Source organism: Corvus kubaryi, unplaced genomic scaffold (genome assembly GCF_017639235.1).
Source record: "Corvus kubaryi isolate FWS band 111438036 unplaced genomic scaffold, C.kubaryi_AGA036_p1.0 37352, whole genome shotgun sequence".
NCBI classification, from domain to species: Eukaryota; Metazoa; Chordata; class Aves; order Passeriformes; family Corvidae; genus Corvus; species Corvus kubaryi.
Genome location: NW_024581114.1, coordinates 2,780,093 through 2,803,833, shown reverse-complemented (window position 1 = coordinate 2,803,833; position 23,741 = coordinate 2,780,093). Strand labels below are relative to the sequence as shown.

Here is a 23,741-nt window from a genome sequence, read left to right as displayed (position 1 = left end):
AAAATAGCCCCGCGGAGCCGCCCGCCCAGCCCCGCCGCCATCACACGCTGGGCGCCGCCGCCTCCGCCCGGCCCTGCGCGGCTGCTCCGCGGGCTCGGCTCCGGCTCGGCCCCGCTCCCGCTGCCTGCCCGGCCCCGGCCCGCTGCGAGCCCCGCCGGAGGAACGCGGGGGCTGCGAACCTTTAACCCCTGCGGCACCTGCTCGGCGCCCCGAGCCCGGCGCTGCGCATTTCCCTGCGCTGCCCGGCCGCCGAGCCGGCCCGGAGCGGCTCCGGCAGCGCCGATTGTGGCACCGACTTTGGTGAAGCTCCGAACGCTGGAAGTTGGACGTGGAAGGGGGATGCGGTTGGGATTTTTCGGTGTCTTTGCTAAGCCTTTCCCCCGTTCGCAGCCGTGTAGGTGCGTTCCCTTCCCCGACAGACCTTGGGCTCCGAGCGCCGCTCGGCTCCTCTGCCGATTCACAGCAGCCGTTTGGGGGATTTTTAAATCTTTTTAAAATAATTTTTTCTTGCTGCTGTTGACACGCTGTTTTTGTTATCTTTTATCACAGAAGCGGTTTATTAAGGGGTTGAGGCAGTACGGCAAGAACTTCTTCAGAATCCGAAAGGAGTTGCTTCCCAATAAGGAGACCGTAAGTACATTTGGACTTTATGTAATTCGCTTTTTCTCTCGCTGCTTCGCTGTTTGATCTTGCGAAACTCTTTCCTTTTTACCCCGAATTCTCCTCAGATAAACGGAAGAGAAATCCACAGCCAGCCAAGGCAGCTGCTGATTTTTAGTGCAGATTTTAGGTCGTGGGGTATGAAAGATGTTACATAAAATAATCGTCATGGCTGGACGGAGCCACTGAGCCTGGGTGAAGTGTATTTATGGAGACCAAATCTAATTTTAAATTCTGACATTATGACGGGATAATACATTCTGTGTCACCCGGTCGGACTCGAGTGGCATCGGGTAATTAAAGAAAACCTAAACCAAAACAACACCCGGTGGGACCGGGCAGCCCGAGGTCTGCGCCTGTAACCCGCACGGTTCCGGGCTGTGTTTAACTCTTCCCGTTCCCTGGAACTCGTGTGCGGGGATGCATCCGTGGTTCTGCGAACTTCTCAGGGTTATGTAACCCTGTCACTGCACCCAAAATCCCGGCAGGGCTCCGGGGACACGGGCAGGGACTGGTGGGGGGCTCCTGCAGAGGAGACGGTCTGGGAAGTCTTGGGAACCCAGTCGCTTTTCCATTTGTCCTAAAAGAGCTTCGGTTTCTGTTGTGGAGGTGTCCTTTACCTGCGGGGAGGGTTTGGGAAAGTGGTTTCGGTTTTGTTCTGGATTTAGAAGGGAGGTAGCTTCTTGGAAATGGAGTTGGACTATTTTCTAGCAGTATGTTAGCAATCTGGAAAACGCTGATTTAAAGCATCACTGATTGTTTAGACTTCTGTATGTGGTGTGGACCGGGGAAGAGTATTGCTGTAAAAATATTTTAAAACCTCTCAGTTTCTGTAGGATGTTTCCATTCTCCTCTAGGAGGTTCTTGTGAGACAGTGCTGTGATAACACAAATCTTTGGGTGGTAAATAGTAACACTGTGTGAGTTAAAAAGGAAGGGGAGGATGAAGCAATTACAAGTTCACTCATTTTGGTGAGAAAGAAAACTTAAATTGCAGATCAGGTGTTGGTGGACTTGAGCATTCTGTTGGATTTTGAGGCATGGAGGCCCAGTGCTGGAAAGGTGGCAGCTGGGAAGGAAAGCTGGAATAGTATGGATCTTATCAGCATCTGACAAACCCAGCACATACCATGCCTTTCTTCTTTTCTTCAGAATATCTCCCAGAATGTATTTAGAACAAATCAGTGTTTGCTTTTAGAAATGAATTCTGCTGATGGTAAAGTTACTGAGGGGCAAAAGTCCTCTTCCGAGTTTGAATTACAGCAACTGTGGATTATATTGTGTTTTTACAAATTTAAATTTATACTTTAAATATGAAATGTGGGGGGTTTTTTGTGATGGAGAAAAACATTTTGCAGGGGAAGGAAAAGGAAAACAAAAATGGAGAGTTGGGGGCAGGTGCCTGCCCCTGTTTGTGCTACTTAACTTCTTACATTGGAGCTTGGAGAGCAGGCTTAGGGCTTTTGTAAAAGTTTTGCAAGTGGTGTTAAACCTCACACAAGCTCTCATTTTCCAAGTGTTGTATTTTTGTTTCATTAGGTCTAATTTTTTACTACAGAGAAGACTAAATATTAAGTCTGAGCTGTGGGAAGTATCATGTTGATGGGTTTGGGCTCAGGGATTTTTTTAGCCCCTGTGGTAACTGATCTACAAATAACCTTTGACCTACAACAGGTTGTTTATAATCTCTGCTTCCTATTTTTGCCCACAGGCCTCACTTCTGCTTTCTGTAATTCCCAGTCTTTTTCAGCCAAAATGTACAGCAGTTTTGCTATAGGAAGACATTGCAGAATAAAGGCTGCAGTAAATATTTGGCTGTCCAGTTTTGCTTGTGTACCTTAAAGTGGAATAGTGAATAATGCAAATGACAAGGCTGTGGGATTAATTTGTCTGCATTTTTTCATCACCAGAATAATTTCAGATACTTTGCCTGCCATTTTTCTGTTGCAGTGTGAAGTAATCCTGTAGCAATTCCAGAAATACCAGAAAAAGGCTTTATTCTCCTGTTTAGCCTCCTTATTAACATGAGATGAAACTCTGAAAAGTTACTATATTGATGCAAAAGCACTAAAGCAACTTCCAGGTACTTAAAGATGGGTCACGGGCACTCTTGGAGTGTCTTGCCCTGGTGGCTCAGTATGTCCGATTAATTAAGAGTTTTCCTTCCTGGTCACTGAAGGCTGTGGGAAGGGGAGCCAGGGGGTTTTGCCTGTGCAAACCCCACTAAAAGTTAGATCTCCTTATTATCATGATTTTGATAAAATGTGTCCTTTCCTAGACCCTTCACTGGGGGAAAATGCTCCACTAATACCACCCTAAACCCCTTGGCTGGAATATAGAAACAGTGGAAGGAAAGGAATGCAACAGAAGCACAGAATTCTTGTAGAGACCAGGCCTATTTTATGTTAGCTCAAGCTGAGGCTGCTGTGCACAAAGTCAGGATATAGAGGTGAACATGACATTGTATTTCTTTTCTACTTTGGGAAGGTGTAAAGTGGCTTTGGTGAGAGATGAGAATTAGGCCATCCTGTACTGAGCTTTCACAAGTGTGTTAAGGAATGCCCTATTTGAGTTGTGCCTTGGCTTTTTTTTTTTCCTCCATAGTTAAGGTGCAATATCTTCTAAGAAAACCCTGTATTTGTGAGTGTGTGTTTTACCTAGTTTAACATAGTTTTCCAGCGTTTTTTAAATTATTTCTTCTAAATGAGTAATCCTCAAGAAAAAAGCTTTGTGAAGGAGAATGTCTGTTCCATATCAAAGGTGTGTTTGTTTGGGTCTTCGCTCCGCTGGTTTATGTCACATTTCCAGTTTATTTCCATGTTTATGTCCAGGAGGGGTTCTCAGTGTAAATAACTGCAATGGATCAAGAAAGGTGGTGCTTTAATGTTGGATCAGTGTTAACCTTCTCACACTCTGGAGAAAAAGTGCCTCCATGTAGAGGAGCCGTGAGATTTTTAAATGAAACTTGTGAAACTTCCTTGGGTTTGCACTGAACTGTCTGAAATACACCTTCTCTATTTCCATGTATCCTCCTTCCTTTATCTTCCCCTGAGTAGCTTCCCCGTAGTTGCAGCTGTGGTTGCCTGACCCAGGTGATGAACGGTGCTGCTCTCCTCTGGTTCCTGCTTAGCAGCACTTCTGATTCCTCTTCATGGGAAGAAGGAAATTTTGGAGGCTTTTCTGTGACATGAACAGTTTTCAATAATTGATTTCATTTAAATTCCCATCTTGTGAGATTGGAAGGTGCACAGCTGGCAACAGTTTTCTTAACTATCTGCTTTGGCTTTAAATGTGGTTTTATTCCCCTCCTACCCACCCATTTTGGGATAATTTGCTAAAACTTTGTGATAATACAGGATTTTCCGAGTATTTAACATTCTCCTCTGAATTCTTTAGGTGATTACACTGAGCTACTTGAATTTGAGAGTTTTAGAAGCACCAGCATTGTGATAGGCCTGAGATAAAGGTACTTAAATGCCTCCAAGGTTGGGGATTGCCTTTCTGTGTTCATGGAAACAGCTTAACTCTGTGTTGGCTACGCGGGAGGTAAACAGAAACATGGGATGGACGGGAGCTTGTGCAGAGCAGAGACTCCACCAGAGCAGGAGCAGGAAGGTGCCAAGTCCTGGTGTCACCTTGCTGGGATCCAGAGCTGGGTCCTGCTCCTCAGCCTGTCCTCGTGCTGCTCTCTCAGAAACGCCTCTGGAAGCCTCAGGGTGCACTTTCAGTTTGTTTGAACTGTTCAAGGCCACAGTCCCAGCAGAAACAAATTGTTTCCCTGTGGCTGAGGTTCCTGCAGCCTGCTTTGGGGCAGGAGTGTTGTCTGACCAGTGGAACTCCCGCCTCGTGCCCCCAGAAACGGGGGATGTGTGTGACTGTTCCTTTGGCGGCCCTTCCTAGGTTCAAAAGTGATATCCTGTTATCCTGCCAGACTGTCATGGCCTTTGCTGCAGCTGAGTTGAGATTCTGGAGCCACCTTGTCTTTCTTGGGGATGGGCCTGAGCACCGTGGGTCCTTCTGCACCTTCTGAGAGCTGGGGTGGCAGCGCTGTGGATGTTCTGAGGCTCTCCAAAGGCTGCTGTGTTCTCCAAGGACAGTTCATGGTGCAGTGCTGTGGGCATGGTCCCTGTGCCCGTCTCTCCTCCTGGCAGGCTCAGCTCCTCCCTGGGCCCTGCTTGGCTTAGCGGGAAGCCCAGGAGGAGGACAGTGGATCTTTGTGCAGGCACGCAGACTCTGGGCTAATTCTGGTTTGAATTTCCCTGTTGGGCACGTAGGTATCTGTGGTGTGGGTGATTTTTGGTTTGGCTGCTGAGCGAGAGATGACAGAGTGCAATCGAAAGATCTTGCCTCTGGGTGGATGCTCCTTTATGTAGCTCTAAAGCACAGTGTAAACAGGAGTTATGGATATTGGCTGTTTCCTGAGATTGAAATACCTGCAACGTGCTGTATTTATGCACATAAGAACTAAATATGCATCATTTCTTTAGGAAAAATGGTCTCTCTTCTGATAGTAAAATCTTTCTCCTCAAATTAAATGCTGCTGGGACTTAGCTCAGAGACTAAATAAGCTGTGCTCTGTTAATGTTAGGAGACAAAACGAGTGCAGTGTGAGCTTTCAGCATAAACTTCTGTTTAATTTTAGATTGGGGTTTAGATAAACAATTTTATTCTTGCCTCATTAATGCTTAATCTTGTGTTACATAATACACAATATTGGCTTCCTGAGTAGCTCTTAAATATAGTGCAAATGTGTAGTAGCTGAAAGGTCAGTGCAGTTGCCATATGTGCGGGCTGGCAAGGTGTCTGTCCCCTCTGAGGACAGACGGAGCCCTCCTCATGTCACTCCTCATGGCAGCCAGCAGCCTCAGGAATATTTGTGCAAGACTCTCCCGAGCATCTGAGAGGTACAGCTTCTCCCTCGACACAATTGTTCAAATAGCAGTGTGCCTTTGATCAAAAGAGGAGGATAATTAGATGAATATCTCTTGGTCTGTTGGTATAAAGTGATTACTTAGCCCTACATTGGCTTTTTAATATTTGCATTTAGTGGTGAGCCTTGTTTGTAGCAGGAGCTGCGTTGTGGCTGTGGCGTGGGCTTTATCCCTGCTCTGCTTTCCCCGAGGAAATCTGGTTTATTTGAGGCCATATTCTCCTAATGATGGAATATTAATACAGTGCAGTCAAGGCTTATTATTTCCTGCCTTGTCTTTGCTGAGGGAGCATTCAGAGAGGGACAAGCGATGGAAGCCTTTTCTGTTTGAAAGCTGAACCTTTTTCTGTAATAACTTGTTCTAGCCTGGTTGCAGTCAGAGCTGAAATTTTCCATTAGAGTTTGAAGCGACTGCCAACATAAACAGCCACTGCTTCTTTTCATTTCATCCTGCTCGCTGCTGCTGCTGCTTCCAGAGCGTGGCCATTGCAGGCAGAGGGGTTTGCTCTTGTTCAGACAGGGGCTTGTGGGCTTCACATTTCTCAAATTATTTCAAATGATAGGCTGAGACTTTTTTCTTTAGTCACAGCAAATATCCTACTGGGCTTCAGTCCAGTTAGAAAAAGGGGCAGAGGCAGCAGTTGCTTTTCCTGTGTAAGTGAAACCACTGAATCATTTGCATAACAAACTCTTCTGGAGGGAACGTGCTGCTGGTTTGGTTTTTTTTTTCCTGTTTTTGTGAGGTGGCTGGCTCAGCTGGTGGAGGAAGAGCATTGCATTAATGTCTGACTCCAAGGTGAGGCAGTGTGCTGCGGCAGCTCCCAGCCGGGCGCTTAGTGCTGCTCACCAGGAGCAGGATAAGGAAAGCCAAGGAATGTAATGAAATGCTGAGCTCATAGGAGCTGAGCTCAGATGGAGATACTCCTGAGTTTAAGTGGCTCTGAGCTGAAAGCTGTTTGCAGAGGGATGTTCAGTGTATGTGTTCACTGTGATCTGGTTTGTTTTCAAAAGTTTAACTGTTAAACCTATTGCAAATGTCATAACTTTATTGGATAATAAACCAGGAGGTTTGGAAAGGTCTTTAAAGAGACATAAAGGTTTAACTCACACACACCATGGTGTCTTTCTTCATCTCTAAAACTGATTCCAGGTGTTGAGGTGAGTACAGCTCCTGGCAGACTTGGGCCACAGCTCCATGGTTTACCCACGTGTGTTCCTTTTGTTTCAGTTCCCCGAGTGCATCCTTTGAATTCCCATGTCCTGGAGGTGCATCTTGCCTGGCTCTGAGCAGCCCTTTCACCTGGCCTGTGCTTCGTGTGTGTGCTCATTGATTAATGATTCATTAATGACTGGCTCCAGCTTCCAAAGACCAAAATACCCTTTCTCAAACCTGCCTGTCTCAATTCCAGCTGAAGCAAGTAAAACCAGAGAAAGAAAGTACCTAATGTGCTTTGTTTTTATTTGTTTCAAATCTCTTAAGCATTCTCTTAAGAGAATAAGAGGATTAATTTTCAATTGTATCGTTTTACTTTTGTATTCCAAAGGTAATTTACAGCGTCATCAGCTCAACAGATGAGCTGCTTATTTGACTTTCTTCCTAAGAAACCCCCATCGATGAAGAGCATAAAAGGAGAAGGTGTGTTCACTGTGCCAGCTGGACTCCAGAATTGAGTTTAGCATGGGCAATAAATCAGCTCTGCACTCGAGTGGCTTTTTTTTATTATTTTACATTACAAGATTGGATCTCATTGTTTATTTTTCTCTGAAGGTTTAGAGGTAGGTAGGAGTAAAATATTGTTGCAAGTAAAAGAGGGCCATTAGGCAATTGCATTGAGTTCTGTCAGGGAGCCAGGAAGGACAATTCCTGCTTTGTAGGGAAAAGTCTGTAGTCAAAGATACAAGCCAAGATTATTTGGGTAATTGATACAATATTGTCTGAGTCTTCCTCAGCAACTGAGAGAACACAATGCTGCTCCTCAGAGTTCTGTTCCATTGCATTTTCCTTACTTTCTGTTTATAGTTCACTATCCTGAGGAATTTGGGTTTGTTTATTTTCCTGTTGTGAATTCTCTTTTGCATCTGTGCTGAAGGGTATATGTGACTCTGGTTTAAATGCTTTTGTTCATCAACAGCTGTATATTTATTCTGTATTTTCTTTTCCCTGTGAGAAAAACCAGCAGCTTTTCTTCTTCCCAGGCAGTTGTCAGATTGTATCAAATACTCAGACATCAACCCTGAGGTCCTATGAATTGCAGGTACATAAAATAGGTGTCTGGTGAAGGATTTGTGCAGTTTATTTTCATGGTTGAGTGTCCCAGCCTGGCAAGACTCTTTTCCACAGCTGCCATGCATCAAACCCTTCCTGTTGTTTGTTCCCCATCCAGTTGGTGACTGAAGGTGTGCTTTAAAACTTGAAAATGGCTTTTAGAAAGGCAAAAATAAGGCATGTAAGCAGCAGTGCTGTTGGTGGGACATCCTGTCCTAGAACAGTGCTAATGTTATAAAATGTGGGTAACTCCTTGAAGAAATGAATCTGTATAATCCTGCCTGGGGACTGACTTTTGAAATGGCTTAATAGAGAAATGCTCTCCAGGTAATCCTCTGTGTGCTACTCACTGTGTGTATTTACAGCGTGTGACACAGAGATTACGGTTTCAAAAGCTATTGCAGCAGTTTGCTTTGAATTTTGGAGTTCAAGGAGTAAATAAATACAAACAGCTTGGACTTCTTGTGAGTCGTGTTCCAGGGGAGTCAGAGGAGTTCTGCAAAGCAGAGTTTGGTTCCTTAGCACACACAGGCAGGAATTGCCCCTGGCTTGTGTGGGGTTCACAGGGCAGCCACTTGGGGCAAAGGATTGTGCACTGAGAAAAAAATTCTCTGTTGGCAGAGAATAAAATGAACTTTGAGTGTGTCTTGCCTGCCACAGAGCATGGAATGAACTTTATTCTTACACGGAGATCACCAGGTTCAGTCATCACCTCCAACCCCAGATGGCCCTGTAAGGACAGCACCCAGTGCCTTCCCCTGGCACCAAACCAGCCCCAAACACATCAGTCACTCCTAAATACCCTGTAATGTGCTGCTGGAACTGCACTGGGGGAAAAGACAATAACAACTCCAGGAGACAGATGCACTCATTTTGTCAGTTTTCTTTCCAACCAGCTGTAAAAAAGAAGCAGTGCTTGATTACTGGGGGTTTTTTGCTGCTTGTTTTTTTTTCATGCCAAGGAAGACTCCCAGGAATTACAGAGATGGTGGAATGAAGTGAGAGCGGGGAGTTGGAATAGAGGCTGTGCCATAGGGGAGGTAAAGCAGTTTGTGGATAGAACTGGCTCTGCAAGCACAAGAAACGTTTAACATCACACGTTGAAATCTGCTGCATTTGCTTTTGCTTTGTTTTTCCTTTCCATTCTGTATGTGAAGGAAAAATGCTTAGGAGTGTGATAGAATTCAGATTGTCAGCACATAAAAATGCTGGTGATAACTTCTAGGTGAGGATGATGTTCCTTTAGATGAACGTGAACCTCTCCTGTTCCCTCCCAGCAGCTGGGAAGGGAGGATTCCTGTTCTGCAGGGGCTGGGGTAGCTGTAAGTCTCAGCCTGCACACCTGCACGATGGTGGATTTATGGATATGTGGGATATGGAGGGGTTCCTTTCCCTGCCAAAAGGTGCATTAATGTCTCCTGGTGTGTGGAAAACAAAACTATGAAGCTGTGAAGTGCTCAGGCTCTGGGTTTCCCACTCCTGCTCATGAGAAGAAAGGATCTGGCAAGGCTGGGATCCCCCCCGTATGTGGTGGTTTTGCCTTTTCCTTGGAGTCAGGAGGGACTGCATCCTGCTGCTGCAGCACCACAGTCCTGCAGGAAAGAGATCCAGCCCTCCTTTGCTTCTGCTTTAGCTGGTTAAGAGGGTACAGGTGATGTCACAGCAAACAGTGATCAAAGCAGGTTCCACAAAAAACCTTACGCTTTTTGCATCTCTTTTTTTAAATCCTAGACTGTTGACAGGCGTTTCCTTCTGATTCAGCTCTTTCAAGGTTAAATTTGTCGTTTTCCCTTCTCATTGCAAACTCCGTGAGCTTAGGAGCTGGGGAGGTGGAAGGGAAGGAGCTGCTTTCACAGTAATTGCTGTGTTTAGGAACTTGGAGTCTTAAGAAACAAGACACAGTGTTACAAGAATGATGACAAAATCCCAGCTGCTGACGGTCCTGGTGGTTGGGAAATCCTTCCTGACTCCGGTCGTCGGGGATGAGGAACATTGGCAGGGAATATTGTTTGTTTAACGCTACCAAACTCCTGTACAGCAGGAAGAGATCTGGCATGAAAAAGGTGCTGATAAGTGCTTTTATTGCCATGGTGAAATAGTTTGTTCTTGGGTGGAACAGTTGAGCTGATCCTCCCCCTCCCCCAGACACTTTCTGGGCTCCCTTTTCCCTTGCAGTGCCCCTGACACAAACGGGAGTTATTTTGTAGGATGCCTCCAGACCCTTCAAAGAGAGGAGAGCACATTCCAGGTTATAAACCAGCTCTCTCCTCCTGCAATCTGAGAAGTCCTCCCTGTTGTTTAACCCGGAGCCTGCTTTGTGCCTCTTGTGTAAAGCACCAGGACATCCCTCAGGAACTCTTGATTTATTTTGCTAACTCTGCCCTTCTCTGTGGTTCACAAACCTCTAATGGGCTGTGAAGCTCCAGCATTTCTGAGTTGAACAGTAGAAGTTTTAAGAACCTCCTCTATTACATGAAAGACTTAACACTTTCCACATGCTGGGTTTTTGGATCACGAAAAGCTGATCTCCTACAAATAAGAGTTTGTAAAGCTGAGGCATCCTGGGCCGGGCTGATTAATGCTGTTGTGAAACTGGGGGCAAGGAAAAAAATGCAGTGAAAACTCCGGGCTTTGGGCCAGCAAGGAAGATCTGATACAGTGAATGTGTTTCTGTTGCCCTTTGTTACTGTTGAGTTTGATTAGCTTTGTTTCTGGTAAGTTTAATTACAGTTCTTTTTTATTTTTATGGCTAAGGAGGGGATCCTTGCCAAAGCTCGAGCCTTTCATTACCTGAATTGCAATGAGAAGGAACTGGAGAAATAAATCATGCCACCTCCCCAACAAACAAGCCAAAGTAAAACCAAAAGAAACCCCAGTAAGCTATAAACCCAGCCCTTTCCACTCTCCTTGCCCTGTTCCTGCAGTTTTCTACTTTCCATCTGTTATTTTCCCTTCCCTGAAGTTTCTTTTAGGCTTTTGGGGTTGAGGGTGAATTTACTTTGTGCCGTAAGTTGTTGTTTTGCCTGGGCAGAGTTCTTCACCTTGGTTGTTGTGCGTCACTGGAGCTTGTCTGGCTCCTCTGCAGTTTTCTGTCACACACACAACACTTCCTACATGGATTCCTTCAGTGCATTGCAGGAACACAGCTGGGATGGAAAATGGCTTAAACTGGGGGAACAGGATGGACAGAAATGGGAGGGGTTTGGTTTGGACCCTGGTTTTGTTCTGCAAAACCTTGTCCGTTGAGATGTGATTAAAACTATTTGCCATAAACCTTGCACATCTGGGCTCTAAAAGAGCATATGGAAAAATGCATTTCTCCTGATCCCACTGCCAAACTGTAGAACAACTCTGGGTTGTTTAACTGGACCTTCACCTTGCTGTGGAGAAGTGACAGGGACAAAGGCCTCCCTCCCTCAGTGCTGTGCTGAAGTTGTATTGATTTAACAATTCCAGCTCATGTTCTTACTCTATGCTGTTTGATGGGATAAATTTTTTTTCTTGTTGTTGTTGCCTGGCTTTATAAAAACGTTGCTTTTTTGTGAGCATGAGAGCTTCTGAAAAGAAATTGTCTACTCACTGTGGGCATAAAACTCCCCTTCCTATCTGCCACTTACTTATTCTATATTAAGGTTCATAGTGGTTTTGTTTCAGACAAATCTGTGTGCCTTAAACTTGAAAGACTTTAAAAATGGTGGAAGTGATTTTCAGCTAAAGGATGAAGAGGGGAGAAGTCTTGATGGATTTGAGTAACCAGAGAGTTGTAACCCAGCATTGCCCAGGAGATATTTGGAAATCCTGCATTTACTTTGAGAAGGTTTTATTTAACAGGCATGTAGCTGCTGTAGAGAAACATGGATATTGTGAGCTGCTGGTTGTGAATGATCCCACTTGCCCCTCTCTCCTGACTGTTCTTCCACGGAGCACATTAATAGGGCTGCTGAAACAGACCCACGGGGCTGTTCCGTGTGTCAGTGAAAATCCCCCTCCCATGTCCCACCTCCTCCAGGCAGTCCTTTACAGCCCTCACCCTCTGTTTGCACAGTCCTGAGTCACAGCTCTGCCGTGCTGGCATTTACAGACTGCAACTGCACACATTTTCATTGCTTCAGCAATTAAGTAATACATAACAAATCCTGTGAATCAGCTCTCAATTGCTGGGTTTAGGTCTTTATGTCTGAGCCAAACCGGCATTAAGGGTTTGGATTTCTTTGAGCTGCCGAAGTTCTGCTTTGACCTTTTCAAGGGAACTTACATAGCAAAGATATGGGAAATGTTTAAAACTTGAGTTTGGCATTATGTTCGACTGCTTTAGTTGTCATCTCTGAGCTGAAATTGTGGATGGAATCCTGCAGGCTGTAGATAAACAGCATTTCTGGTGCACTGCTCAGTCTGGGTTTGTCATTCCATAAAGGTCATGTCAAAATGAGGGGAAAACCCCAAAACAAACCAACAACAACAAAAAAAACCCCAACCCAAACCCAGACTAGCAGGGACATAGTATTTTAGGAATTAGAAGTTCTGATTTTTCAGATATTTTTGCTTCAGTCTCTCTGCAGCAATACGTCCTCTCCTTCAGTGGTGAGAAGAGCCCAGTGTGTAACCTACTTCCCAAACACTCTGTTCAATCAGTCTCCAGCTGTAGTTGGAGTGTAGTTGTAAAGTTGCTCTGCTGGCAGCAGGACAGCTCCTGAGGAGGGGCATTTTCTGGAATGGGGATAATTCTGCAGATGGAGCAGGGAAGCACAGCTCGTGGAAATCAGTGGATGGACATTGATGGATCTGCTTTGCCTGACCCTCAGTGATGCCTGCAGGGTGTGAATGGGTGTCCCCAGCTAGGACAGGGCTGGGGGCACCTGGACAGGCAGCTCCCTGAGGTCATTCCCCCCAACTTCCCAAGGTCACCTTGATCTGCAGGAGAGAGTGGGGATTTCCACTTCATGTCATGAGCAGAGTTTGGAAAGGGCAGCAGGGAAGTGAGGAATTAAGTCAGTGAGCTGCTGCCAACGCTTTGTTGCCTCTGTGCTGTTTTGCCCTGTCTCCATCATAATTAATGTTGACGTGGCTCGCTCCAAGGCTGCTGGGCTCCTGGCAGCTCCGCTTGCCTGCTCCCCAGGGATCTCTTGGCCATGGGATATCTGCCCTTGGAGATGCAGGGAAAATAAGTTGCAGGTACCTGCAGCTTTGAACAGAGCCGACGTGCACCCAGTAATGAGTTCCTGTGACGGGTTCAGAGCCCTTCTGCAGGAGGAGCTGTGTGGGGCTGTGCTCACCTCGCAGCCCCACACCTGCTCGGGGCCCTGCTGCCTCTCTGGGCTCACGGGCTGCAGATTTTTCTAAGCCTGGTGAGGAACCAAACCACAGCAAAACCCGGCCAGTGAACCACAGCCAGAGCTTTGTTGGTGTGTTTGACAGCTGGAGTGGTTTCAATTATGAGCCCACTTTGCAGTAGCGGGTGTGTGATGGATTAGGGAAACACGAGTAACACAAACCTGTCCTGCTGCTTTGGGCCCTCCTGGAGGGGAAGCTTGTGCAGGTCAGGGGAGCTCAGCAAGGACTCCAGGGTTTGAAGTATAAAATGTACCAAAATAAATACAGCCACTCTTAAGAGCTTAGCTGTTTTAATTCAGTTATGTGTGATACTCACTTATGGACCTTTTCCCACTTTTAATGTGTTTTTGAAAACTTGAATTTTCGTGGGTGCTGTGGGAACTTCTGCCTGTTTGAGCTCTGGTTATTGGGTGTTTCCCTTCTCAGGGTAACTGCTGTGATTGACTGTAAGGAAATCATTTGTGTTAGTTGCAGTTTTGTTGGGGTTTTTTGTTTGGCTTTGTTTGTTTTTTATTTGCAAGGGCTGTTTCTTTGCTGCTTCTCTCTCATCTCCTACTCTTTTTAAAATGTTTTAGTATTTGTCTGGCTTCAGGTTTAGATCACAGCATCCCCATTTCACTGAAGTTTGAGGGTTTGCAGTGGTGCCCTCCTGTATCCCCGAGGCAGCTTCATTAGGATTTACACAAACTTCACGAGGGTTGCTCGCCCAAAGATGCCGTGTTTTGTCCTGTTTGCTCGGTAGCAGTTGCTGACAGCAGTGTATAGACATGGGGAATCCTGGTTTATCCTAGCATCCTGTGGGAATGGGCTGAATTCCAGACTGATTTCACGTTTGAGGCCTGAGCAACAGAAATTATTAGAGAAATTACTTATTTCCCTTACAAACAACACCTGCAAGGATGGACCAAAAATAGATTCAGTACACTAGCAGTGTTCCTGTGATGAGTTTAATGAGGGGGAAAAGCAGGAGAGTTAGAATTAGTTATGGAATGGTACATGAGACACTCAGAACATCCCCTGTGCTTACATGTGGGCAGATCCAGCATAGTAAAGTGGGTTTTTTTAAGGAGAAAATAGCTTTTGTGGTGTGTCTTTCACATGCCACAGGGTTTCTTTTCCAGAGCTGTGTAATGTCTCAGATGCCTGTGATTGCAGGATCTGTGCCTTGGTTGTGTCAGCTGCTTGGGTCGTTGGATGTGTTTGTAATTAGTCAGGAACTGGCATCTTGAGTCTGTGGCTTTTCCTAAGGCTGTGAAATGCGGGGTTTGTGGAGGGTAGAACCAGCTTTGGAGAAGATCAGGATGGATGAGGAAAGGCAGAGACAGGAGCTGGGGTTTCCAGGGAGGTTTGTCACGGTGTCACCGTGGCCTTTTGAGGCTGACTGTTTCTCCAGGATTGATGTGATGGGGCAGCAACAGAGAAACCCTTCACAGAAGTTACAAGTGTTCATGTCTGCAGGAAGTGTTCCTCGTGCCCTGCCTGTGGTTGTTTGCTGAGCTTGGCCACAAGCCCAAGCACCATGTCAAACACTGCTCTTGTTTCACAAGCGGAAATCTTCCACAGTCAGAAGGGAAAATCAGAATGTGTCCCCCCAAATACACTTCTGGCACTCCAGTTTCCGTACATACACATGGCAGCCAAACCAGCACTCTGAACATCCATTTCAGGCCTTTTTCCAGCACTGAGTTGTGCCTCTGGGTCTCTGCATCTTTCTGAAGAATGTATTTAGAGTGTGATACTTTGCTGTAATCCATGAAATCCAGATCTAACTGAAACTTTCTAATAGATGAAAGCTCTTGTGCTTAGTCTAGGACCACAGACGGTTGGTTTGCTTGCAGAGGAAGTAAACCTGTTTCAGAAAAACAAAGTTTAAAGAGAAAAATGCAGTGGGGAATTTTGGCTATCGGGGATGAAGCAAAGAGCAGAATGTTTTCTGTGTGTAGTTTTGTTTGCAGACAGTGCACAGGTTGGAGATTATTATTCCAACACTTCCAGAAACTCTGTGGCTGCAGCTTATCAGCTAATAACAGTTTGTCCTTCCAAGAGCCGCACAAGTAGAAATATCAACCAGGCAGCTTCGCTTTCTCCTGGAGGAGGAGGCCAGCAAGTACTGATGTAACATCTCCTTTGCTGTTGATTTGAAGTTCCCTGTTCTAAGGGCTTCCCTCCTGGTTTCTGACACCTTGGTGCTGTGATGAATTGAAGCTCTAATTAAACTGATCCCTCCCTGCCTGCGGGGCGGCACTGCCACGCTGGGCTGAGAGACGAGGGCAGGGGAGAGGGCAGGGGATTGGTGGTGTCACCTCCTGCCTGTGGAACACCAGGGCAGTCGCCGTCCCTGTTCCCAAAGCTGCTGGCACTGTCTGGCTGGCACAGGAGAGAATTCCTGAGCTCACACTGGTGCAGCTGGGTGAGGTTCGTGTGAGGAATGGGGCTGTGCCATGGAGGGGAGGGCGAGCAGGGGCCTGGGCTGAGCTGCAGTTTGAGTCAGAGCCCCAAGTCATGCCCCAAATTACTGCTGCCTTTTTCCCTTACCCCTGATTGTAGGGATCAAACTCACGTTCTGAGGGAGCAGCTCGGATTAATGTTTGCTGGAGACACCAGGGCGGAACAGAACGGGAAAGAATTGGTAATTTCTTTCACTCCTGAGCTCACTGTATAGGTATTATAGAGAGCTACAATGAATTGCTCTTTCTAATGCTGCTTTACAACTCTTAGCTTTGTCTTCTAGTTAAATTTTGCTTGCTAAGGATTTTTTGTGACAGAAAGAATTTGAGATGGGAGGGAAGCAACAATAACTGAGGGATAAGCAGCTTACGTGGCAGTTCTTTGTGGTTTGGGGGTGGGGGGTTGCTTGATGTCCTGCTTCAATATTCCTCTTCATATATTGCTCTGATAAACAGGAAAACACTGAAATACCCCTCAACCTTCCACTTAATCTAGAAAATCTACTGGTTTAGGGAGCTGTTCTTGGAGAGCAGTAAAAGGAAAACAGCTGTTCGGGGACCAGATCTGAGAGGAACAGAGTCTGTTTAAAATCAGGGCTCAGTGACAAGGACTCTGCTGAGAGGTTTTGTTTGCTTTGTCCATAACTCAGGGCAGGAGCCCATCCTCCCTCACCCTCTGTGGCGTGGGTGAGTTTTCAGTGATAAGCTGGTGGTTTGTCTGAGTTCACTTGATATTTGCCAGCTGTAAAGTGGACAGGATTCTTCCTCCATCTGGCCTGTTCAGATGCTGGTCATCCTGTGCTAGTGATTTTTATTAAGAGGTCACATTCTGTCTGTCTTCAGCATGGAATCGGGGTTGATAGCTTTCGTCGTGAAATAACCAGGTGTGAGGACTTCTTAAATTGTTGTTTCCAGGGGATTACATCTTCCCATTCCTGTGAGCAGTGAGGATGATTTTACAGTGTTTGTCTCCTGCATAATTTTCCATATTTTCTGATTGCTGCTGTTTTTTTAATAAACTCTTAAACCCCAGCAGCTCCCCCACGGGTCACGAGCTCGGAAGGAGGAAGCTGTGTCAGGGAGGGGAGTGTGAACGTTTGACAAGCCAGGCTTTGTGTGATTCAGCACAGATGCGTTTGGAAAACCTAAAACATCTGGTCCATGGGAGTGTGGAATGCAGGTCAGTGGTCAGACACATCAGGAGTTCAAACAGTGCTGCTGCTGGCCAAGCTGCATTGCTGGTGGTTGTCACAGGACGGAGTGGACCTTCAATTCTGATTTCTGTATTTAAATAAAAGCAATTACAGAATGTCACATTTGAGAAACAAGTGGCTAGTTCTTCCTCACCTCTCAGCTCTCCTTTCCCTATTGAAAATGGAAAATCAGATCAAAATTTCAGAATCTGTATTTGTTTATTTGAGTGGGTTTGTTTCCTTGGTGCTGTGGTATGTTGTCTTCTCAGTGCCCAGTACCTGGTAATGTAAAACCTGCTAATACATTATGTTCTAACTTAACCTGGGGGGAGGCCAGGAGGCAGCTTCATACAAGGAAGCAAACAGAAGCACCAGCTCTAATTAACGGGAGGACAGTCCTTGGTGGCCCATAAAATGCTGTAGGATTTACGTTTGGCTGTTACAGAGAGGCAGCAGCAGCCTGGGGATTGGAACATTTTTCCAGCCCATCCAAAGTGCCCCAGAGGTGTTGAGTGATGAGGGTGTTTGGCCTGCTTTGCCCACGCTGGGACCAGTTGGTGACATAAACTGGGGCTTGGAAGACAACTGGAGACTGTTCAGTGTGAGAGGCCCCAGGGGCTGCTCAGGTGAGCGGGGCCAGCAATGTGCTTTGCACAGTGAGAGCACTTCCCCATTGGAAATCCTCTTTTTGCATCAGCAAGATGTCATCCACCTTATCTGGGGGAATTTCCAGCTGGACAGGAGGGGAATTCCCTGAGCTTTGGAATGCTGGTGTAGCTCTGGGGGGTGTAAATGTGGGGGTTATTGTATCACCCCTCCCCAGTATTGCAGTGGGAGAAACCCACCGTGATTCTGAGCTCCAGGTCAGTGTTTTCCAGCAGCCCTCCAGTGTCCGTCACCCCAGTGAGCCCAGGGCAGGGCTGCAGTGATGAGAGTATTGATCCCAAGTGACAGTTCCCTGGGCATGGTTTGGTTGAAATACCAACTGGAATTACTGCTGAGAAGTTGTCACCTAGCAGAAAAAAACCAGCTAACAGTTACAGCTCAGGAAAGGTTTAGGTAAATACAGTGTGATTCTATTTGTAAAACTGGCATGATGAAATAATGAAAATATTTTTGAAGTAGTAAAACTTCCTTAATAATTACAAGCCTAATTTCAATTGTTAGGAAACAAATGAGCATCTGTACACCTTCCTGAGATGCAGGGGGATTAAGTTCCCTGCTGAATAGCAGAATTAAATTTTTAATACTTTGTTTAAACAGAAATTATGAAAGTAGACAGTGCTCTGTCCTTGTGTTTGGAGTGTCCCTTTCTCATGCACATACACAAATCGGCCTTTCATTTAAATTAATTAAAGCTGACATGCAAACCACAACAACAGGCAGTCTGGGTGGCAGATGAAATGACCAAAATCTGTCGATATTTTTTTATTGGCTCGAGTAGCTGATTGTACTCGATCTGATTCTCAGCCCCTGTGTAAAATCCATGGAGCAGAGGAGCTGCTGTGGCTGGAGGAGCCGTTCCCATTTCCTGGCAGCCATTACGTGCTGCCAGCACAAAACCAGTTCTTTCTTAACAGTCCTTTCTGAGGCTCAAAAATGGATTTTCCTCCCAGCCAGTGTCATTCAATTATCACCTCAGGAAATGCACAGATATAACTGATGATCCCTTTCAAACATCCTGCGGTTTTCCACTCCTCCCATCCTTCATTTCCCTGCCTGCTCCAGTCATTAGATGTAACATTGCCCATGTATATTTTATAGGGTGACCCTGACGGCTGTCGCTTTGAGGATGTGCAGAGATAATAAGATTGTGCATGTAATGAAGGGCAGATAAATAGAAAAATGTTTACAGGATGGAGTGTGGTAGTTGGAAGTGCTTTATGGCTTCATGGCTCGCTTCTCCCTGACACACCCCCACAGGAACCACGGGTACCTTGGCTTTAGAGAGTGAAAATGGGATGTGTTTTAGGCTCTGGGAAAGGTGTCCTCGGGATGTAGCCAGCAGCAGGGAAACAGGGTTTTGTTCCACAACCTGAACTCCAGCAATAGGCAATCAAGAAACTTAATTATTGAGCTGGTGCAAAAAGAAAATGCAGTTAAAGGGATAATTGGCACCTCCATTGAGAAAATCCTGTTCTGGGTATTGTGCTGCTAAATTCTCATTGTCACAGTATTGATGGAGAGGTGGAAGTGGAGTGGGAAAGACACGATCCAGTGGAGACAATGCCCTGAAAGCTTTCCTCAATAACTGGCATTAATTTGTCTGGGTATTTATCCCACTCTCCTTTTGTCCTGGTGTGTGAGTTCAGATACTGAGAGCTTGCCCTTAACAGGAGGCTGGCAGGGAGAGATGCTGCCTGGGCTGGCTGTGAACCCCAGGACTTCGACGTGGGCTGTAAAACAGAACAGAACTGCTGCCTCAAGGAAACAGCACCTTGGGCATTTCAGCTCTGTTCCTCAGAACCACGCTGTGCCTCATTCGCCTGGCCCTGTCTGTGTGCTCAAGGGTGAGAGCATCCCAGCAGTGCTGCAGCTGGGCAGAGGCTGAGAGGTGTGTGCAGGGTAAAGTTAAATTATTGGAGGTAAAAGTGGTCGAGCAAAACAGGATTTCTAACCCCAGAAATGCTGATAATGCAAGTTGCAAAGGGAAAGCTGAGTAGAAAATAAATACTCAACAAATGTATATAAGGGATTGAGGTCCTTAACTCCCCTGTTTTGGTAACCCCAGCGTTGCTGCAGCCCCAGAGATGTCTCTGGGATGTACCTGGTGACCCTGGCAGTGCTGCCAGGCCTGGGGAGCCACCACTGCCACTGCTGAAGCCAGGCTCTAATAATTAATAATGGATGCAGCCAACAGTGTGTGAGTTCCTGTGGGGATTGGGAACTCTGTTGATTAACAAAGAGGAGTCTCTGGAGGAAGAAGCCTTAATTACAAAAGCTTTCTTTTCGTTCTGGCCCCAAGTACAGCTGCAGAGAGGGGCGGCATCTTTTAACTGGAGCTGAGCCTTAAAACAATGCCCCAGTGCGCTGTGCATTTGTTTTGCAGAACTGTTAAAGCTGGTGCTTAAATCCCTAAAAATGGGGGAAAAAAAGAATTGTTTGCATAGAGCCGATAGCGAGGGTAAATTCCATAAAATTTTAATTATCTTATTTCCTGCCAGTTTGTGCAACCTTAATTACAAACACTGGAAAAGATGAACAAATGAACTACATGAAAGTGGTGAGTTAGATGTGGCACGGAGAGATATTACTGGTGTTTTTTCAGGATAATTCAGATTTCTCTGTGGCTTGCTAAAGCCATGCAGTCAGGAGGAGGGAGTGAAACAGGGATACCCAGCTGTAAGAAAAAGCAGCTTGTGTTGAGGGCAAAAGGAAAGTGAATGTTGAACACTCAGCCAGTCCTGTGCTTAATAAGGATGGATAAGCCTGTCCAGTAGGCCTGGGTTGGAATTATGAAGGAATTTCAGAGGCTGTCAGTGTTGGAGCTGCTCACAGAGCTGGAGGTTAATCGGCACAATTGTCCTTCCCACTCAGGATTGATCTCAGCCAATTTATAAATCTTCTGTCTCTTTGTTTCCCCACACCATAAAACTTCAAAAGGATGTGCCGAGACTTAATTTGTAAAACTTCATTGACTTTGTCATCAAATGGAAGATGCTGTACAGTGGTCGAGTGTTGCTGTGTTACTGCAGATAAAGTTTGTTTTGAAGGAGAGATTATTTACATCCAGCTCATGTATTCCTTTCCTTTTTTTTCCCTTGACTTTGCAGTCCCTGCACTGACTCTCTTCTCTAATAGTGATATTACTCACTCATTATGTGGAAGAATTAGTAGGAGTTGAGAAGGGCAAATCTATTCTCCTGGGGCAATTACAGCAGTGACCTGTGTGTTTAGGTAACATGCACAATGAAATTACTGTAGTCTCTTCACTGCTTGAGGAACTCGGGAGTGAAATCTTCAGGTTCCAAGCTTATTTTAGCACTGCCCAGTTCTCTCAGGACCTGTGGGAGCTCTTCAGACAAAATCTTACATTTGCAGGAGAGAGAAGCTCCCTCTTTCCCTGGTGTTTGAGGGGCTAAGCAGGGTACCAGTACTCATTTAGCAAAAACAATTAGAAAGCATAAAGCTGTATCTGATTGGAGGTTTTTTCCGCAACAAAATGAAATGCAGAAGATGCAGATGGAGCCTCGGCTGGGTTCCCAGGAAATTCTGTGACTGTTCCTGTGTTGGGAGTAAATTGACAGCATAAAACCCAAGGAGTCAGCCTGGGTTTGTTACACACCTGCCTCCTCTTTGGATTCCCACTTGCCCAGCCTGTTTGCCAGGAGTTTCAAATAAAAAAATGAAAAATAGGGAGCTTAACCTTGCTGCATGCAGAGCAAGGAAACAGTGGGGGGCAGCCAATCTCCCAAAACCAGAGGTGGAGTTCATAGCAGGGGCCATGGAGACGGCTGTGCTGCCATCCAGGAGATAACAAGTGGTGGCCAGGGGAGCCGCAAGGTAAAATGCCTTTTACTTTTAAAATCTGCCAGAGAGCTGACACCTGCAGGGGGATTCCTTAGAGAGCATCCACGATTTTTAATGGGTTTTTTTGTAGTGTTAAGTAAAATATTGCTTGATTTTTAAAAGCCTCTCTTAAAATCTCAGTAATGTGTTGGAATATGCAGGATTCCTGTGCACCCAAGGTGGACATTAATCAGTGCTACTGAACAAGCTGCTGAGACTTACTGCTTAATTAGAGCATGTGCAAACCTATTTGTCATGGTTGGCAGAGACACCGAGCCCGAGCTTCGCTCTGTAAAAGTGGCCAAGTTCAACTCCTGGAGCTGCACACAGCTGCTCCTCTCGGCCCTGCTGCGTGTTTTCAGTCCTTCAGCTTGTTTGGACCAAGGCAGGAGTTCCACGTTTTCTCTCCCTGAGTGTGGATTCGTAAGAAGAACCAGAACCACAGAATCATTAAGGCTGGAAAAGCCCTCCAAGATCATTGAGTGCAAGCTTTAACCTAGCCACAGTCACCCCTGACCCGTGTCCCCAAGTGCCACATGCACCTGTTTTGGGAACACCTGCAGGGATGGTGGTTCCACCCCTGCTCTGGGCAGCCCCTTCTGTTTGCAGCTTTGGGGTGTGAGATGTGTGATGGGAGGGATGGATATTTTCAGTTTTGTCTCCTTAGAGTGCATGGCAATATCCTGGGTTATTCTGTAAAGCTTTAGGAGCCAGACTGACCCACTGGTCAGTACTGGTGGTGTGTTCCACACATTCCCATGATCCAAACCCGTGTTCCTGACCCTGCTCTGGAGCAGATGCTGTGAACCCAGCCTGTGCCAGGGGATCCAGTGGAGGAGGGAAGCACCGGAGACTGTTTTTACTGCAGGACTTTACAGCAGCATTAGCTAAATTGAGTTGACTTAATAAAATCTTGAAGCGTTCCAGAAAGATTGTGAATTCATTAAGGCCACAGCTGGACAATCTGTTCCCCTCTGCACTGCCATGGCTGGTTACAGGCATTGAGGAGTGCTGTCATTTACCTTTTCTCTTTCATTACTGTAAAGCTATTCCCCTCCCCCATGGTTTTTTTTTTCTCTGGCAGAGCTCGGCTCTGGGGAAATTAAACAGCAATTATTGTGTTTGCTCACTGTGTTATACCCTAACAGATACTTGAAGGGAAGTTGATGTGTGTGTGTGATTGGCTTCCACAGGAGCTGTGCTGCTGCAGGGCTGTCAGAACCTTCCCGTCCAGGGATGCACACCCAGCCTTAATCCTTTGTTTACCCAAGGCAAGACTAAACACAAACACGGGGCACAGCTTGGGCTGTGGATTTTACATTTGAAAACTACTGATAAGAAGGAGGAAACAGGGCATGCTGAGGGCATGGGGGTGGAGGGGCTGCTCTGGTGGGGGTGATGTGGCTGAGGGAAGGGTTGAGCTGGAAGAACACACAGGGGAGAGTGGTGGGTGAAAATAGTGGGAGAGGTGCCCCATGGCAAGGACAGTCCCCTGCTCGTGCAGCAGGGCTGGCTTGGGCAGGGTGAGGGCTGGGAGCACTCCAGGTGTCAGCTCGGAATTGCAGAGAAACCTCCCCGCTGTGGCCTCCTGCAAGAGGGATCTGAGCCACATCTTCCTCTGCAAAAATAATCCCCAGAGCTGAGCTAAAAGGAGATGAAGTGTGACTTTTTTATATTCACCTACAACATGGGGTGAAATGGCCTTGGCAGGAGGAGGCAGGAGACTTGAGTCGTGAGCTCGGAATGTATTTCAGAACTCGTGAAAGCTGAGCTGGTGTTTTTAGTGAGGAACATAATCCCCTCTGCCTTGTGAAACTTGGGAATGTAGGTGTTCTCAAAGAAATGTGGCGTTAAAAGCCTGAATAATTTTGCTTTATATGTGTTTGGGACAGTTACTCAGATGTTGACATGGAAACATGGAGTTGTGTGTGCGGGAAAAAAGAGGCGGTGGTGTATCAAGTGCTATGAACAGGAAGGGAGCCATGAATCTGGAAGGGAAGGGAATCTTCTCCCCACGCCGGTGGAAAAGAAAAAGCTGGTTCTTGGTGGAGTTGGTCTGGGGGCACTCACAGCATCCTCCATGGATGCAGCACAGTACAGTCACCCTAGAGTAGAGGGCTCACCCTTCCTAATTAAGGAATAAATTACATCTCGTTAGCGGGGTGTCACTCCCCTATAAGCTGAGCCAGTCCAGTGGTGACACGAGGGATGGCTCGGGCTGCTTTAACTTGTGCTTTAGCGTATGTTGTAGCAATACCCAGCCCGCACAGGACGCTCAGAGGAGAAGGACAGTGTGTGTTCGCAGGCTGGCAGGGCAGGGCTGGCCCCGGATGATGACCTGGTACCCACAAAAGGAGCTTTGGAGCAGCTGCCCCAGCCCTCCCCAGCCTGGCGCTGCCGGCAGCC

The 23,741-nt window shown here is 46.4% G+C and overlaps 1 protein-coding gene across 6 annotated transcripts in view; it reads left to right on the top strand.

The window, feature by feature from the left end:
* The window catches only part of RERE (arginine-glutamic acid dipeptide repeats), a 177,439-nt gene that overhangs the window by 136,210 nt on the left and 17,488 nt on the right, over positions 1–23,741 (top strand). For all 6 annotated transcript variants that reach the window (XM_042032151.1, XM_042032150.1, XM_042032147.1 and 3 more), the window contains one exon: positions 550–630. In XM_042032151.1, coding sequence (XP_041888085.1) covers positions 550–630 — 81 coding nt within the window. The remainder of the gene's footprint in view (positions 1–549; positions 631–23,741) is intronic.